Source organism: Carcharodon carcharias, chromosome 14 (assembly GCF_017639515.1).
Source record: "Carcharodon carcharias isolate sCarCar2 chromosome 14, sCarCar2.pri, whole genome shotgun sequence".
In the NCBI taxonomy this organism is placed as follows: Eukaryota; Metazoa; Chordata; class Chondrichthyes; order Lamniformes; family Lamnidae; genus Carcharodon; species Carcharodon carcharias.
In genome coordinates this window covers 110,376,048-110,393,795 of record NC_054480.1, presented here as the reverse complement: position 1 = coordinate 110,393,795, position 17,748 = coordinate 110,376,048, and the positions used below count along the sequence as shown (strand labels likewise).

Below are 17,748 nucleotides of genomic sequence, written 5' to 3'. Positions count from 1 at the left end.
GCTCGACTACAGCTCCTCACACCCTGCTTCCCCATCCCATTCTCGGTTCTGTCGTATCTGTTCCGATGATGCCACTTTCCAAAATGGTGCTCCTGACATGTCTTCCTTCTTCCTTAACTGAGGTTTCCCACCCACTGTGGTTGGCAGGGCCCTCAGCCATGTCCAATGCATCTCCCACACCTCTGCCCTCACACCTTCAGGTTCCTCATGTCCTCACTTTTCACCCCACCAGCCTCCGCATTCAAGGGATCATCCTTCGCCATTTCTGACAACTCCAGCATGATACCACCACCAAACGTATCTTGCCTTCACTCCTCCTGTCTGCATTCCGTAGGGACCATTCCCTCCAGTACACCCTGGTCCACTCCTCCATCGCCCCAACTCCTCATCCCCCTCCCATGGCACTTTCTTATGCAATCGCAGAAGGTGCAACATCTGCCCCTTTACCTCCTCCCTCCTCACCATCCAAAGGCCCAAACGTTCTTTTCAGGTGAAGCAGCACTTCACTTGCACCTCCTTCAATTTACTCTACTACATTCGCTGCTCCCAATGCAGCCTCCTCTACATTGGAGAGACCAAATGCAGACTTGGTGACCACTTTGTGGAACACCTTTGGTCTGTCTACAAACATGAACCAGACCTTCCTGTTGCTTGCCATTTCAACACCCCATCCTGTTCTCATGCCCACATGTTTGGCCTGCTGCAATGTTCCAGTGAAGTACAACACAAACTGGAGGAACAGCACCTCATTTTCTAATTAGGCACTTTACAGCCTTCCGGACTTAACACTGAGTTCAACAACTTCAGACCATGAACTCACTCCTCCAACCTCACCCACCTTTTATCCTCTTTTTTTCAATATTCATCTTCATTTTAAAAAAAAAAATATTTTTAATTTTTACATTTTTTTTCATTTTTATTCATTGTTTTATCCCCACTTTTTAATCCTATTTTCAATCTTTTTTCCCACTACCATCCCCTCTCCCACAAGGGCCATCACTTGTTCATGTTGTTCTTTCCAGAGTGCTTACTCTTGTCCTGCTGTTATCACATTAGCTTTCTGACCTTAATACCACCATCTAGCCAAAACCACCATCATTAATACCCCTTAGTCCTTTTGTCCATGACATCTGTCAATTTCTCCTTTGCCTCCACCTTTCACTGACCTTCTTTCCAGCTTCATCTACTCCACCCACCCTTAAACAGTATAAATTTCACCATATTTTACTTTTTAGCTCAGAAGAGTCATACGGACTTAAAGTTAGCATCTGTGGAGAGAGAATAAAACAGTTGTTAGACCTGCTGAGTTTTTCCAGCATTTTGTTTTTATTCCATATACTCATCTCTGTTTCCCTGCTCCAGCTACTGAACTCAGAGTATACAACTTGACTTCCAAATTATGTAGTTACAAAGATTTGCCTTTTTCCAGCTCCAAAACACTTCTCAGCTCTGGCCCTACCTCTGTCTATCTGTAACCGAAATGTTACCCATGCCTTTGATCATCTGCAGACTCATCTATTTGAAAGCTCTCTTGGCTGGCCTACTATCTTTCACCCTCAGCAAACTTCAGCTCATCGCAAATCCTGCACTAAGACTCATTTTTCTCATCCCTATTGACTCCACATTGGTTCCCAGTTCACCAAAGTCTTAAATTTAAATTCTCCTGTTTCAATCCCATCATTCCCAATCTCGGTAGCCTGCTCCAACTCTACAACCCCACCCAGAATCTCCTTTCCTCTGCCATGGGCCTCTTGTGTGGCTGCCTAACTCTTCTTTATCACAACATTCACTGCTGTACACTCAGCCACCTAGGCTGTATACTCCATGATTTCCCCACTAAACACCTCTGCCTCCCTAACTCCCGTCGGTCAATACTGAATTTCTAAACTGTTGACCATGAAACAGCTACTCAAAAACAGAATAGTTTATCTTCACTCATTTTTGCAGCTCAGTTACTCAGTCATTACAATAATCCAATATATGGATTTTAATTGATTACACATTGAAATACCGATTGTTGCAACTCTTTGGCAATTCCCCCATTGAAGAGGTCCATCATAGAATGTCCAATGAAAATATAGACATGATTCTTCCTGTGACTATTTGTGTCCAGTTTTAGAATGGGTATTCCAGAAATACCTGAATAATAAACTGGGCAACAAAGTGGCATTTCCCTTTTTTAACTTAAAAAAAATGACAAGGAATAGAAAGCCAGTCACACATCTGTCCCCTTTTCTAACCTAAGGCTTGAGAACAATTGTCGAGTGCCTAATTGGCTTTTGATCAGTTAATTCAGCATTGATCAAAGATTGATCTTGGGAACGCACGTAGCCACTATCTTGACACTCTCTCTTGTTTCTCCATTTGCTTTGTACTAATGGGATTTGTTTGGAAGCCATGTGAGAATTCTCTGACTTACTCTTATTCAGACTGATATTTGATTGACAAATCATTTTTTCAATGGGCTTCTTCTCACTACTTTCCCAGAGATCTGCTTTTATTTATAAAAAAAAAAATGCATTTTAAATTACAATCACTGCTATTGTTCTTTAGTGGCTCAGTTCACCATTCAGTGTGATACTGAGCTTCACAACCAGCAAGACATTTGGTTCCCAGTCTATTCTCCCCCATCATTCAAACCATCCTGGTTCCATTCTTATCCATCCATTGTAGCCAGAAAATCACTTGTAATTGCTCTCTTCTCACTTCTGCACAGTAACCTGATATTCCACCTACCCCCCACTGAGGACTTATACTTGATCCCTTCATATTTCTCATTTACATGCCACACCTCGGTGACGTCATCTGAAAATACTTCTGATTCCACATGTATGCTGATGACCCCTAGCTCTACTTCACAACCACTTCTTTCCATTGTTATTGGCATTCCAATCCAATTTGTGCTGTGTTTGATGTACTGAAGCATGGCGCAATGTTGTTTGGTGAAGTTCTTGGTGCTCTTTCTCCCTGCAGTTATTCTTTACCATACGGAGATCATCAAGCAAAATTATGTGGTGTTCCAACCCATTTCATTGCACAAAATAGCAAGCAGTAACCACAAAGTTCTTGTGAGATTAAGCAATGCTGGAATTTCCCAACATTGGCAACATCTTTATTACTTTTTTATCACCCTCACATTAGCCCAAGTGTGACCATTGTGTATGTAGGCACTGGCAACTTCTACCACATCAGATGTGGTTTTCTGGTAATTTTTAACTCAAACAAAAATCGAACAGCAAAGCAGCATATTTCTTTCCACCAATCACTCTAATTATAAATTGTCCTTTACAAATGCATTTTTAAATTGGGCAAATGCATGAAACCAGTTACATAACAGAGTAGCATTGATTAGGTATTGAGTCTAAATACAGTTTTCATGGTAATGTTTAAAGGGAGAATTGGAACCGTGAGCATATTCCTGTTTTTAATTTTTAAAATATACTAGTTCACATGATGTGGGCATCATTGACTAGGCCAGCATTAACTGTTTGTCCCTAATTGGCCTATAGAAGGTGGCAGTGAGCAGTGCATGTGCTGTAGGTACTCCCACAGTGCTATTAGGAAGGGAGTTCCAGGATTTTGATCCAGCGACAATGGGGGAATGGCGATATAATTCCAAGTCAGGATGGTGTGTAGCTTGGAGGGGAACTTGCAGGTGGTGGTGTTCCCGTGTATCTACTGTCCTTGTCCTTCTAGGTGGTAGAGGTTGCAAGTTTGGAAGGTGCTGTCTCAGGAGCCTTGGTGAGTTGCTGCAGTGCATCTTGTAGATAGTATATACTGCTGCCACTGTGTGGTGATGGAGGGAGTAAACATTTAAGGTGGTGGATAGGGTGCTAATTAAGTGGGCTGCATTTTCCTGGATGGTATTGAGCTTCTTGAGTGTTGTTGGAGCTGCACACATTCAGGCAAGTGGAGAGTGTTCCATCACCCTCCTGACTTGCGCATTGTAAACGGTTGACGAGCTTTGGGAAGTTAAGAGATGAGTTACTTGCTGCAGAATTCCTAGCCTCTGACCTGCTCTTTTCAGTATTTATATGGCTGGTCCAGTTCAATTTCTGGTCAATGGTAACGCTCAGGATGTTAATAGGGGTTTCAGCAATGGTAATGCCATTGAATATCAAGGGGAGATGGTTAGATTCTCTGTTGGAGATGGTCATTGCCCAGCACATGTGTGGCACAAATATTACTTGCCACTTATCAGCCCAAGCCTGATTGTTACCCAGGTTGAGCTGCGTATGGATACAGATGGCTTCAGTTTCTGAGGAGTCGCAAATGGTGCAATCATTAGTGAACATCCCCACTTCTGACTTGATGGAAGGAAAGTCATTTGAAGCAGCTGAAGATGGTTGGGCCTGAGATACTACCCTGAGGAACTCCTGCAGTGATGTCCTGGGATGGAGCAAAATCAGAATAGCACCCTCAATTCTCAACAGGGCATCCAAGCCTCTGTCTCAAGGTAGCACTTTCATTGAGGCATTTAGTCATTAGCAGTGCAGCCACCATTCTTTTGCCTAAATCTGTTTTGGTAACTTCATGCTTGAGATCCACTGTACAGTTTACGTCAGTGCAGAAACAGTAAATGAGTGGGGCTGTTAATTAATGTCCTTAGAGTAAAAGATCCTCTAGGTGAGAATGATCATAACATGATGAATTTCACATTCAGCTTGAGAATGAATAAATTGGGTCAGGAACCAATGTCTTAAAGGCAATCCCAGCAAGTGGGAAATGGGTTAAAAGGCAAGAAGGTAGAGAAACAGTAGCAGGTGTTCATTGAGATTTTGTAACACTCTACAGAGAGAGAGAGAGAGAGACACAATCCAAAGGATACACCATCCGTGACTAACTAAGTAATTTAAGGATGGTATCAAGTTGGGGTGGGGGCTGGGGGAAAGATGTACAATGCTGCAAAGATTAGTAGTAGCCCACAAGGTTGGGAAATTTTATAAACCAGCAAAGGATGGCTTGGGGGGGGGGGAAAAAAGAGGGAGTAATTGGAATATAGCAAGAAATATAAAAATAGAGTAAAAGCTTTTACAAGTATATCAAGAGGAAAAATCTAAATGTGAGTGTTGGTTTCTTATAGTGAGACTGGGGAATTAATAATGGGCAACAAGGAAATAGCAGAGATTTTGAACAAGTACTTTATACCTGTCTTCACTGTAAAAGACAAAGCATCCCAAAAATAGCAGAAAATCAAGAGGCATAAGGGAGGGAGGAACTTAAAACAATCACGATCACAAGAGGAAAAGGTACCAGGAAATCTAATGGGACTGAAGGCTGATGAGTCTCCTGGACATGATGGCCCGCATCCTACAGTCTTAAAGAAAGTGACGGCAGAGGTAGTGAATGTATTAGTTGTAATCTTGTAAAATTCCCTAGATTCTGGGAAGGGCCAGTGGATTGGAAAACTGCAAATGTAACACCGCTATTCAAGAAAGGAGGGTGACAAAGCAGGAAACAAGAGGCCAGCTAGTCTAATATGTCATTTGGAAAATGCTAGAATCCATTATTAAGGAGGTAGTAGCAGGACACTTAGAAAATCATACACAATCAGGTAGAGTCAACATGGTTTTGTGAAAGGGAAATCATGTTTGACAAATTTGTTAAAGTTCTATCAACTCTGCTTGTTATATCCTCCATAAAGGGGATGTGTATTTGGATTTGCAAAGACATTTTATAAGGTGTCACATAAAAGGTTACTGCTGGGGGTATTATACTAGAATGGTTAGAGGACTGGCTAACTATTAGGAAACAATTGGGATAATTTTTCAGGTTGGAAAACTGTAACTAATGGAGTGCTACAGTGATTAGTGCTGGGGCCTCAACTATTCGATATATATTAACGACTTGGATGAAGGGGCAGACTGTATTGTAGACAAGTTTGCTCATGATACCAAGATAAGTAGGAAAGCAAGTTGTGAGGAGGATACAAAGCCTGCAAGGGATATGGATAGGTTAAGTGAGTGGACAACAAATTGGCAGGTGGCGTGCAATGTGGAAAATTGTGAGGTGGTCCTCTTTTGCAGGAAGAATAGAAAAGCAGAATTATTTAAGTGGAGAGAGACTGCAGAAAGCTGCTTAACAGAGGGACCTGGGTGTCCTTGTACATGAATCACCAGTTAGCATGCAAGTACTATTAATTAAGAAAGCAAATGAAGTGTTGGCCTTTTATTTCAAGGGGAATGGAATGTAAATTAGAGGTCTTGCTACAGCTGTACCTGGAATTGAGACTGCACCTGGAGTACTTGCGCAGTTTTGGCCTCCTTAAGGAATATACTTACCTTCTCTTGTTCTTGAAAAGGTTCATGACGCTTATTCTCGGGTTGAAGGGGTTGTCTTATGATGAGAGATTGTGCAGGTTGGGCCTATATTCATTGGAATTTAGTAGTATGAGAGGTGATCTTACTGAAACATATAAGATTCTGAGGAGGATATTTCCTTTTGTGGGGAATCTTGAACTAGAGGCACAATTTAAAAATAAGGAGTCTCTCATTTAAGATGAGGAGCAATTGTGTCTTAGAGGATCGTTAGTCTTTTCTCTTCCACATAGAGCAGTGGAGGCTGGGTCATTAAAATACTTTCAAGGCAGAGATGGACTATTTTGATTAAAGGCTTTAAGGGGGATAGGCATGCAGGTGGTGTTAGGGCTGCAAACAGATCAGCTATGATCTTTATCAAATGGCTGAACAGGCTCTATGGGCAGAATGATTTCTGGCTTATTTCTTAAGTTACTTGTCCCAGATCAAAGTATAATGAATGCCCAGAGCCCCATCTAGTGGTCACTACCTTCATTCTTCTCTTTGGTGTAAAGAAACATTCAGATAATGGCTATCTAGTGAACACACAAGTGGACAACCTCAATCAGTGGTTCTATCCTGTTCATGGGGCAGACTGTTATGAGTGATTGAGGACTTTGCTGCTTGGGGTAAAATTCTTACTGTCAAGTAATTCTAATCAACATATTGTCATCACTACAAACCTTTTTTTTCTAATTTTCATCCTGTGTTTGGAGATTTTTCTCGCAAGCGATATCCTGACACTCCCCTTTATCTGAAAATATCTATTGCAACTGTTCAGCAATAATTTTCAAATCCATGACTGGTCTTTAGTGAATTCAGAAACATAGCTATTGACAGCTCCGATTTCAAAGAAAAGTTTAATTCAGCAGCTACCTTCAGGGTTACTTTGGAAAATGCAAATCCAGTGAGTTACTGTGCTGTGTAGACCAAGGATAGAGTTCCATTGCTTGTCTGTTTCACCTAACCTTTGGATATGGGATGCTTCCTCCCAAGGATTTTACAGGGGTCTCTGGGATTTTTTTATTCTTTCATGGGATGTGGACATTGCTAGCAAGGCCAGCATTTGTTGCCTATCCCCAATTGCAGCATTGTACATGTTTTTCTTCCAATTTGATAACATCCTTAAATTACTTAGTTAGTCACAGATAGTGCATCCTTTGGATAGTGTCTTTCTCTGAGTGTTACAAAATCTCATTAAACATCTGCTACTGCTTCTCTACCATCTTGCCTCCCACTTGCTGGAATTGCCTTTAAGTTTCTGACATTAGTTCCTAACCCAATTTATTCACACTCAAACTGAATGTGAAATTCATTCAAAACAAAAATACCTTGAAAAACTCAGCAGGTCTGGCAGCATCTGCGGATAGGAGCACAGTTAACGTTTCGAGTCCGAATAACCCTTCAACAGAACTAAATAAAAATAGAAGAGAGGTGAAATATAAGCTGGCTTAAGGGGGTGGGGGGGTGGTGGTGGTGGGACAAGAAGAGCCGGATAGAGGGCCAGTGATAGGTGGAGATAACCAAAAGATGTCACAGACAAAAGGACAAAGAAGTGTTGAAGGTGGTGATATTATCCGAAGGAATGTGCTAATTAAGGGTTGAAATTCATCATGTTATGATCACTCTCACCTAGAGGATCCTTTACTATAAGGCCATTAATTAACAGCCCCACTCATTTACTGTACAGTGGATCTCAAGCATGAAGTTAAAAAAAAACAGATTTAGGCAGAAGGATGGTGGCTGTACCGCAAATGACTAAATGCCTCAACGAAAGTGCTACCTTGAGACGGAGGCTTGGATGCCTTATTGCAATTTGAGGGTGTTATTCTGATTTTGCTCCATCCCAGGACATCACTGCAGGAGTTCCTCAGGGTAGTATCCCAGTTCCAACCACCTTTAGCTGCTTCATCAATGACTTTCCCTCCATCAGGTCAGAAGTGGGGATGTTCGCTAATGATTGCACCATTTGCGACTCCTCAGATACTGAAGCTGTCTGTATCCATATGCAGCTCAACCTGGGTAACAATCAGGCTTGGGCTGATAAGTGGCAAGTAATGCTAGTGCCACACATGTGCTGGGCAATGACCATCTCCAACAACAAAGAATCTAACCATCTCCCCTTGATATCCAATGGCATTACCATTGCTGAATCCCCCCACTATCAACATCCTGGAGGTTACCATTGACCAGAAATTGAATTGGACCAACCATATAAATACTGTGCTACAAGAGCAGGTCAGAGGCTAGGAATTCTGCAACAAGTAACTCACCTCCTAACTTCCCAAAGCTCGTCAACCAGCTCCAAGGCGCAAGTCAGGAGGGTGATGGAATACTCTCCACTTGCCTGGATGAGTGCTGCTCCAACAACACAAGAGGCTCACACCATCCAGGAAAATGCAGCCTGCTTGATTGGCACTCTATCCACCACCTTAAATCTTCAATCCCCCACCACCAACACACCAACAGAGTGGCAGCAGTGTATACCATCTACAAGTGGCTTATTAGGCTGCTTTGGAGGGCAGTTATGAGAGTCAAACACATTGTGTCTGACATCACAGGTAGGCCAGAACTGTAAGGACAGCAGATTTCCCTCCACAAAGGACATTGAACTAGATGTGTTTTTACAACAACTGATGCTAGCTTCATTGCACCATTACTGAGACTAGCTTTCCATTCCACATTTTTAATGTATATCTATTAATTGAATTTAAATAACACCAACCGCCATAGTGGCATTTGAACCTGTGCCCTCAGAGCATTAGCCTGTGCCTCGGGATTACTAGTCCAGTGATATTACCACAATGCCACCGTCTCCCCTTAGAATTGAAAATTCATCTCCCGGAAGAAATCCGGGAGAAAAAACACCGGCATTTACAAAAAAAACTTCAACACTTTTAGTTATAAAATTATTATTAAAAATTGGTGGGGGTGGTGGTGGTGTGGCTGCTTGATAGTCTTAATAACCCATTGGATGATTCTTGACTATTTGCTTTCCAGTTCATATGGGAAGGCTGAGAATGGCCATGTTGGGAGATCAATGGTGGGAACCTTGGAGAGCAGATTGGGAGTAGAGGCCATGTCATGAAACCTCCAGGAAGGCATCCAGCCAGTGCTGACAACTCTAGCTGTGGTAGCATTTGGGGTTTGCAACAATTGGCATTGGGGAGTGGATGGGGAATCGACCTTCTCATCTCTACGCAGCGAACCCTGCTAGAAAGCGCTTGTGTGTGCATGTTGGGTAAAGGCATGATCAGACACTGTTGTGATGCCTCTGCAATTGAATAGTCCATTTAGGAGCTCACACCTGGTGATTAATTATGAAGCAATAGTTGACACCTTGAGGGGAGAGGCTACAAATAATTAAACGGGTAAACTGCAGATTTATACCCATTAACCTTCCACCTTTGGACTACTTATACCATATTTTATTGTACTAAGGGCATAAAGGGGCCTCACTTCCAGGCTCTGCTAATGCCACTGTAGAATTGGACACCAGGAAATGGCCCAGAGTGACTCTTGCCCTGACTTTATTCTTGTCCTCTTCTGCATGTTTCCCCAAGATGAGCTGAAATTAGCCATTTGCTGACAGGCAGCTCATTAGGGCTTTGACTATTTGGTAAGAAAACCGTGAGTTTACTGATGAACTCAGGGTGGTCTTGAGCCAGATCCTAAAAGGCTTGGTACCATAGCACAAAACTAACTCAAACATGCCTGCAAGTTGAATGGTGCAATCACCCTGCTATACAGCTAAGAATATAACATTGGGCAGCATTCCCATTATTGGTAAAATGGGCAGGCACATGGCAACTAAAATTTAATGCAAAGAAATGTGAAATGATGCACTTTGAGAGGAAAAATCAGAAGAAGCAATGTAAAAGTGGTACAACCTAACGTTGGTTCAAGGACAGAGAGATCTTGGGATTCAGGAACACAAATCTTTGAATCTGGCATGATGGGTTGATAATGCTATTGAAAAAGCAATGGCTTCATAAATGGAAACATAAATTACAAAAGCAATTATGTTGACCTTTGTAAATCACTAAGGCCGCAGCTGGAGTATTGTGTTCAATTCTGGGCACCTCACTTCAGGAAGGATTTCAAGGCCTTGAACAGGGTGAAGAGGATATTTGACAGAATGGTGCCAGGGATGAGGGACTTCAGTTATATGGAGAAACAAGAGAAGCTGGGATTTTTCTTCTCTGAACAGAGACGGTTATGGGGTTTTTCAATAAAGGTGCTCAAAATTATGAGAGGACTTGATCAGATGGGAAGAAACTGTTCATACTGCAGGAGAGTCAATAACCAGATTAAAGTGATGGGTTAAAAACTCCAGGGGGTGGAAATGAACAGGCAATTTTTACATAGCCACTTGTTATGATCTGGACTGCACTGACTGAAAGAATATTGGAAGCGATGGTAACTTTCAAAAGGGAAGTAAAATTATACTTGAAAAGGGGAAATTGGCTGGATGGTTGGGGGCTGGGAGACAGTGGATTGGGATTAGTTGGACCATTCTTTCAAAGAGCTGGCACAGATATGAGCCAAATGACCACCTCCTGTGTTGTATGATTCTATGGTTATAGACTTATGTTCTATGTCCTTTTTTTATTCTTGATTTGAGAATATAATTTTTTTTTCTTTCCTCAGAAATTGAGAAACTGAGTCAAGTCAAAATAGAAAGTAAGTCTGTTATTTAAAAAGAAAAGTTAAAAGTAAAATGAGAAAATGTTCATCTCCATCTAGGGCAGAGGTGCATGAGATACAATGAGGGGCTCAGCTATGACGCTTGGTGGGCCTGCTTGCACGTCTGTCTCTGAACTTCTTTTCATGCCTGCCCAACCAACAGTGTGATGTTGGATTCAGTGCTGGTTGCCACCCCTTCTTATCTTGATATTCCATAAAAGAACTAGGTTGCTTTTAGGAGACAGGATTATCCCAGCTTCTGTACAGTGAAAGAAAGAATCCAATTTAACGGAACTTTTGGTATTATAATTGCTTTTGTGTCTTATGCCAAAGTGCCTGGCTTGTACTCAGATGCTACGGTGATATGATTTGAAAGTCAGTAGTTTATGGTATGGGGAAATGTTGGTGCAGACCAATATCGTATTCCTCCATTTTGCAGCAGTCTTGACAATAATTCTTTAACTAGGCATTGATTGAGCTGTGGCCCCTCAATAAGATATTTAGCATATAGAATAGGACACTAGCTCTCAAACATTTACATCTACTGACCACTTGAGTGTGGCAAAAGACCCCGTGGGCCACATAATGGCTCTACCCTGTCTGCTTTTGCTTGCAGCCACAAAAAAAATCAGACTTAATGGGAACTTATGGAAACTATAAATATTTTGGTGCATTTTTGCTATTAAATGTAATAAGTATATACATTAATTTTTATTTACAAGTGCATGGCACAAGTTTCCATATGAGCTGGAACAGTTTTGTAAGCATGTTTTTAAAAATATCTATACCTTCATTTCTAGCATGAATGACTAATTTACTTATGATATTTAGTTTAAAGCATTGATATTACAAGAGAACATGTTTATTTGAAACATTCCAAGTTATAAAATAATCACCACAATCTTCTGAGAAACTAATACTTACTTCACATCTGTGTTAATCAAAAGAAAAATTGACTGGAACATAAATGTTGATTACCAAAACTGTTGCCCGCTGTTATGGAAACTTGTGTCGTGCACTTGTGTTGATGTATCAGACTGGCTCCCAAGTGGCAGGCATGAGAGCTCTGGCCTGTTCTCTGATATGGCCTCGGCTGTAGTGTTGTGTGTTAATGACTTGCATTTTGGATCAGTCCAGAGGCGACTAGGAAGAGCACTCGCTGACTGCACTGAGAACCATTGAACTCTGAGAAGTTGACTGGGGACCAAACAGAACTTGATTTTAGTTTAGTGGCTGCCAGAACTGAGAGTCCTAAACAATCCTGTGGTGAACTGGATTCTGCTCCATCCCAATGCATCCCATTCCTGTGAGGATGAGTTGTGACTCTGTTCAGCACTCCTCCTTCTGGTTAAAATTGGATATGTTGTCTTCTGAAACACACCAATTAGATTAAAGGGACGGAATGCACACCATTAAAATGCTGAGATCCATAGAAAGTCTGGAGGTAATCCATATTGTCTAATATCCAAATCATTAAATAAACAGAGGTCGTAAAACATATGCAGGATTACATTAATAGATATTTCTCTATCAGATACAGCATTGAGAATAGAAGACTCCTAACACTGCAGTCTTCTTGAACATCTAAATTTTGTCTTTTGTAGCTCAACCCAAGAAGATGCCAATGCTACCGCCTTCAAAAACTCTGACGCAGGCACATTCTTCTCAATTCAAAGTTCTCCCTGGATTAACATCAGGTGAGCAGAAAAGGTGGTTAAAACAATGAAATATTGTTTTTGAATAGACTCATTGAATTGATTGTGTACCTATCAAAGTCTAAGAATAGAGGCAAGGTTTACTTACCCAGGAATATATATTGTGGAATTTGGGAATGTACTCAGCAAATGGCATAGGATTTTCCATCTAATAAAATGAATGAATACAACTTTCTAACCTTTTTGTTTAGCTAGTGTTGATGAGCACAGACTAAATTTGTTGATATTGCAGTGTGCACTTCTAACATGCTTAACATCATGGTGTAGTATATCCTTTCAACTAGTTGGTTGCTCCTGCTCAGCATTGACCATTCAAATGGTAAGCATGCAGCCCAGTGTGACTTTGAGCCACACAGATCTCACAGTCACAAGTTTGCTTCCATGTCTATGCTTAGTTAGCTAATCTCAGTAAACATGCAGTAGGGAAACAATAATTGGTCTCATACTCCTGGGCTAGGGGAGTAAAAACAGTCACCATCCCCACTCCTGTTAGCCACACTAAAGTGTACATTGGACTTTTTTAAAAACATATTCGTTCATGGAATGTGGGCTGCTGGCCACATTTGTTGCACATCCCTAATTGCCCTTGAGAAGATGGGGATGAGCTGCCTTCTTGAACTGCTGCAGTCCATGTGGTGTAGGAACACCCACAGTTAGGAAGGCAGTTCCAGGATTTTTGATCCAGCGACAGCGAAGGAACGACGCTACATTTCCAGGTCAGGATGGTGTGTGACTTGGAGGGAAAATTGGAAATGGTGGTGTTCCCATCATCTTCTGCCCTTGTCCTTTGAAGTGGTAGAGGTCATAGATTTGGAAGGTACTGCTGAAGGAGGCTTGGTGAGTGCTGCATCGCATCTTGTAGATGGTACATATTGCTGTCACTTGTGCGATGGTGGTGGAGGGAGTGAATGTTGAAGTAGTTGATGGGGTGCTAATCAAGCTGCTGCTTTGTCTTGGATGGTGTCAAGTTTCTTTGAATGATGTTGGAGCTGCGCTGATCCAGGGATTTGGATAGCAATAAGAGTAGGCTTTCCTGTGATGTCCCCTTAATCACAGTTTAAGATTAAGCATGTAGAATGGCCCACTTTATGTGAGATATTGGAGGATGGCCAGCACCTGTCTCAGCACAAGCCAATATCTTAAGGAAAGGAGGAGAAAATTGGAGCGAAATATTTAAATAACTATGTTTACATGTTCAGAGCTAACACATTTTACCTTTTCTTCAGCAGCTGTCAATAGTGAGCTCCGCACAAAGTTGATGGAGAGAAAGGTGGCAATGAATGAGTGATATTCTTCCCAATAGCATTCACACCTATCAGTGGCCTAGAGAAGCATTAAGTGAAGAAATGGGATTTGAGTGGAACATATTGTGGTCCAAACATTTAACACCTGGATGTTAAAATCATTGAGGGGGTTGACTTCCCTTTTGGGTAATATCAAACCAAACTTCTTCACAACAACTGTACATTTAACGTTGATTCTTTGATATGATTGCCATTGATGCACTTCCTGTTTAATGGTAGTCATGAGTTAACTGAAAGATATTCAATCTTGCAACCCAAATTGTACTGTGTAAAGTAGTTGTTTTGACTAAAATGTGATGATGTGCCACTTTTTTTTACACTAAATTGAAAAAGACACAAACATTTATTTTGATGATGGGATCATAGATATTTGTGCTAATTCCTTGCAGTGACATACCTGAATTTCACTGGGCTTGTACCTTGGTGAACATAGGTCACTGGTCATGATAGTGTACAAATTAGAGAATTTGAGACTTCCACAGACTGAGATGAGTGAATTAAAGTTATGGTGAGCTTGGTGGCTTTTAGTGTGAACTCCAATGTTCAATGGGCACATGTGGTCTAATTTTAAAATAGAGAAATTATGTTAAATATATCTGAAACTAACAGGTAAATCAATAATGAAAGATTTGCATACTGTTTCATTTAATCAATTAACCAGGGAATATTATAGGTCTGTGGAGCTTATTCGTGGGATGGAAGAATGCCTATGTATTAATTCATTTCATGATTCATTGTATCATTTACTTATTATCCATTAGGTGGTGGAGCCTAGCTTCTGATATTTTAATTAGAGGAGCAAAAGTGGTGACGTAAAGGAGATTTTCAGTTTAATTGAAGAAAAGATCATAAGGTGTAGAAAAATGGGAGTGGGTGCATGAACAGCTGCTTGAATACTGATGAGAATGAGCAAAGTACAAGTTTGCAAGCTATCTAACCTGGATTGTAAGAATTGTGAAAGCATGAACATAAGATGCCTAAGCCTCAAGTTCGACTTATGATTTCGCCTCCCCTTAATTACCCAACACCACATGAGTGTAGATGTGTGGAACAGATCCCAAAAGAATGAAAGGATGATATAAATACAGATAGAGATTAATTGATCTCCGCTGGGAACATCATTAATTCAGGACTGGTGGAGATTAGGAATGTGGGAAGAAGGAAAGCTGGTTTATAACGTGGAACGTAAAGTTAGGTTGGAATGGAGTTTGAATTGGTGGGGAAGTGGGCGAGGGAGTTGGGAAAATTTTGCCGAACCCTCCCTCAGGAGATTAAACAGATTTGTTAGAGTTCATGGTAGGGTAGATCATACATGATCTAAAAGAAACAACCTGACCTGAATAGACTAAATGGCTTTTTGTTTGTTCTCTTGTATCTGACGTCTACCCACACTCCTCAGTTGGGAGGAGAGAAAACAGCCATCAGGGCAGCTTGAGTTTAACAATAAGCAAAGAGTACCCAAATGGGAATAGCCTGGTGGGGGACCAAGAATCGCATTAAAATTGGAATGACAAGCAATGAAAGGGTGAGCAACACCACTAGAGTGCAGCTTCCTATTTTTTTAAAATAACACTCATTTTCCTCATTTTCAAAGTTGCTATATAGGACTACATGTGGACAGTAACGTATGCTTTATAACAAAGCTAAGCTGAGTAACCAGCAGTGCTGTGAAATAATCTCTAAATTTATTTAAGCATAGTGCACTTAATGTTAAGTACTTTGTTCTAGATTTAATTGAATAATTTAATGTGAATTTTGAATGTATTCAATTATGTTGAAATGATATTTAGTAGATTACATTATAAAACAGAATTATGTTGCTTTTTCCTCCAAGTTTCCCCCTCCCCCACACTCCATTCTGAAGGCAGTGACTCTTGTTGGCCATGGTCCCATGGGTGCTGATGACCCTTAAGTAGCTCACCCAAGGTGGCTCCTCTTCTTGTGTGATCTTTAATAGTATTGCTGGGTTACTTAGGATGGAGCACAAAATATAACCAATGTCTGGTTCTGTCCTTACTCAAGCAAAGCTTAATCCTGTCTTCACTCAGGCTTGCAGTACAATCACTGTATCCTGATGCTTTCCTGTAAATACAGGGACATTGAGACCAGCTAAGTAGAATCTCCATTGCTGCCTTGGCTGAATTGAGTTAATGTTGCCCAAATCAGAACTTCTGGTCTATATGACTTGCATACACTTTCTCAAGTTGCCATTTAAAGGCGGAACAGGGGGGCATCTGTAGAAAACAACATAAAAGCAAATTTTTGTATTTGTTTACGGATTGTACTGTTTTCTTATTTCTATATTTAAGTGTAACTATTTTGACAATCATAATGAAAATAAAGTGTTGACAATTGACAAAAGTTTGGTGAAATTAAAGCTTGTGGTGTTTATAATAATGTCTATTTTGGGTTCCAGTTGTGTCAAGTGAAATTTTCCTTGTTCAAAATGTGACTTTGATCTGATCTTTATCTGCTCACTATAAATGTGCTCAGTCATGTAGGATTATCTCACCTATAATGTGCTGATAATGATATTGCTATATGTGTAATCTTCTGCCTAAAACTTTGTAAAATAAAACTGGAAATATGGTGACTCTTGCAAGGACTTGTGCCTCCAGTAGAGTCTCACTCAATGGGAGTACAAGTCGGAGGAACAGGCACGGCCTGGGGCAGGGTGGGTGTCAGTGAATCTGATGCTCAACACTCCAGTCATTAAAATAATTCTGGCTGACCCCCCACCCTGTCTCCTCTCCACAGATGGCATACTGTGGGAGCTACATGGAAAATTGTTGAGGGTATCACTTTTGGAAAGATTTAGTAATTGATCAAGAGGAAGACAAAAAAAAAAGAAATCCATAAGCTGTGACAAAATGTGCAAATGGAATATCAGGGAAGGGTTCAACCTAGCTGTGGGAGAGTTGGAAAAGTAGAGAAAACAATTTTACAGCCAGCAAGAGGCCATTTTCCCCATTGCAGCTGTACTAACTCTCAAAGGGTGTACATTTTAATCCCAATTCCCCTGCCTTTTCCCCTTACTCTTTCAGGAGTTTTTTTTTTGGATTAGTTATCCACTTTCCTTTTAACAGCTATTGCAAATTTTTCTTCCATTTAAACTTCTGGTACTGCATTCCATGTCCTCTGCACTTTAAGAAATTCTCCTAATTTCACCCTTTTACCTTTCTCGTAATGATCTAAATTTATGGCTTATATTTGGTTGCTGATTCACTGACCATGAGAAGTATTTGATATTATTTACTATATCAAATGTTTCATAATTTTGCCTGCCTCCATCAAATTCCTTCACATTCTCATTCAAGTGAAAATAAAGGTAAATAGGTGTTTAAAATAGTGATGAGGAGAATTTATTTCTTCAAAGGTTGGTTAAGTGTATGGAATTCTGGAAAGCAGCAGAGGCTGGGTCATTGAATTTATTCAAGGCAGAGTTGGACAGATTCTTGATAGACAAAGGAGTTGAGGGTTATGGGGAGCAGACAGCAAAGTGGAGTTGAGACCACAACCAGACTAGCCATGATCTTATTAAATGGCAGAGCAGGCTTGAAGGGCAGAATGACCTACTCCAGCTCCTAAATCCTATGTTCCTAACATCAGGAGCGGTTGTGGTGTGTCTCAATTCAAAACAACATTTAGTTTCTTCTCATGACTGAAAGCTGGTACATCCTAATGGATCTCTTCTTTATCCTCTCCATTGGACTTAATATAATTCCCCAAGTAAAGAATCTATAACTG

At 40.8% G+C, this 17,748-nt stretch overlaps 1 protein-coding gene across 2 annotated transcripts in view; it reads left to right on the top strand.

The window, feature by feature from the left end:
* Positions 1 to 16,362, top strand: part of LOC121287652 (signal-transducing adaptor protein 1-like) — a 53,755-nt gene extending 37,393 nt beyond the window's left edge. For both annotated transcript variants that reach the window (XM_041205608.1, XM_041205607.1), the window contains exons 11-13: positions 10,947 to 10,979; positions 12,587 to 12,679; positions 13,927 to 16,362. In XM_041205608.1, the coding sequence (XP_041061542.1) occupies positions 10,947 to 10,979; positions 12,587 to 12,679; positions 13,927 to 13,985 (185 nt within the window). In that variant the 3' untranslated portion in view covers positions 13,986 to 16,362. The remainder of the gene's footprint in view (positions 1 to 10,946; positions 10,980 to 12,586; positions 12,680 to 13,926) is intronic.
* Positions 16,363 to 17,748: the final 1,386 nt, after the last annotated feature.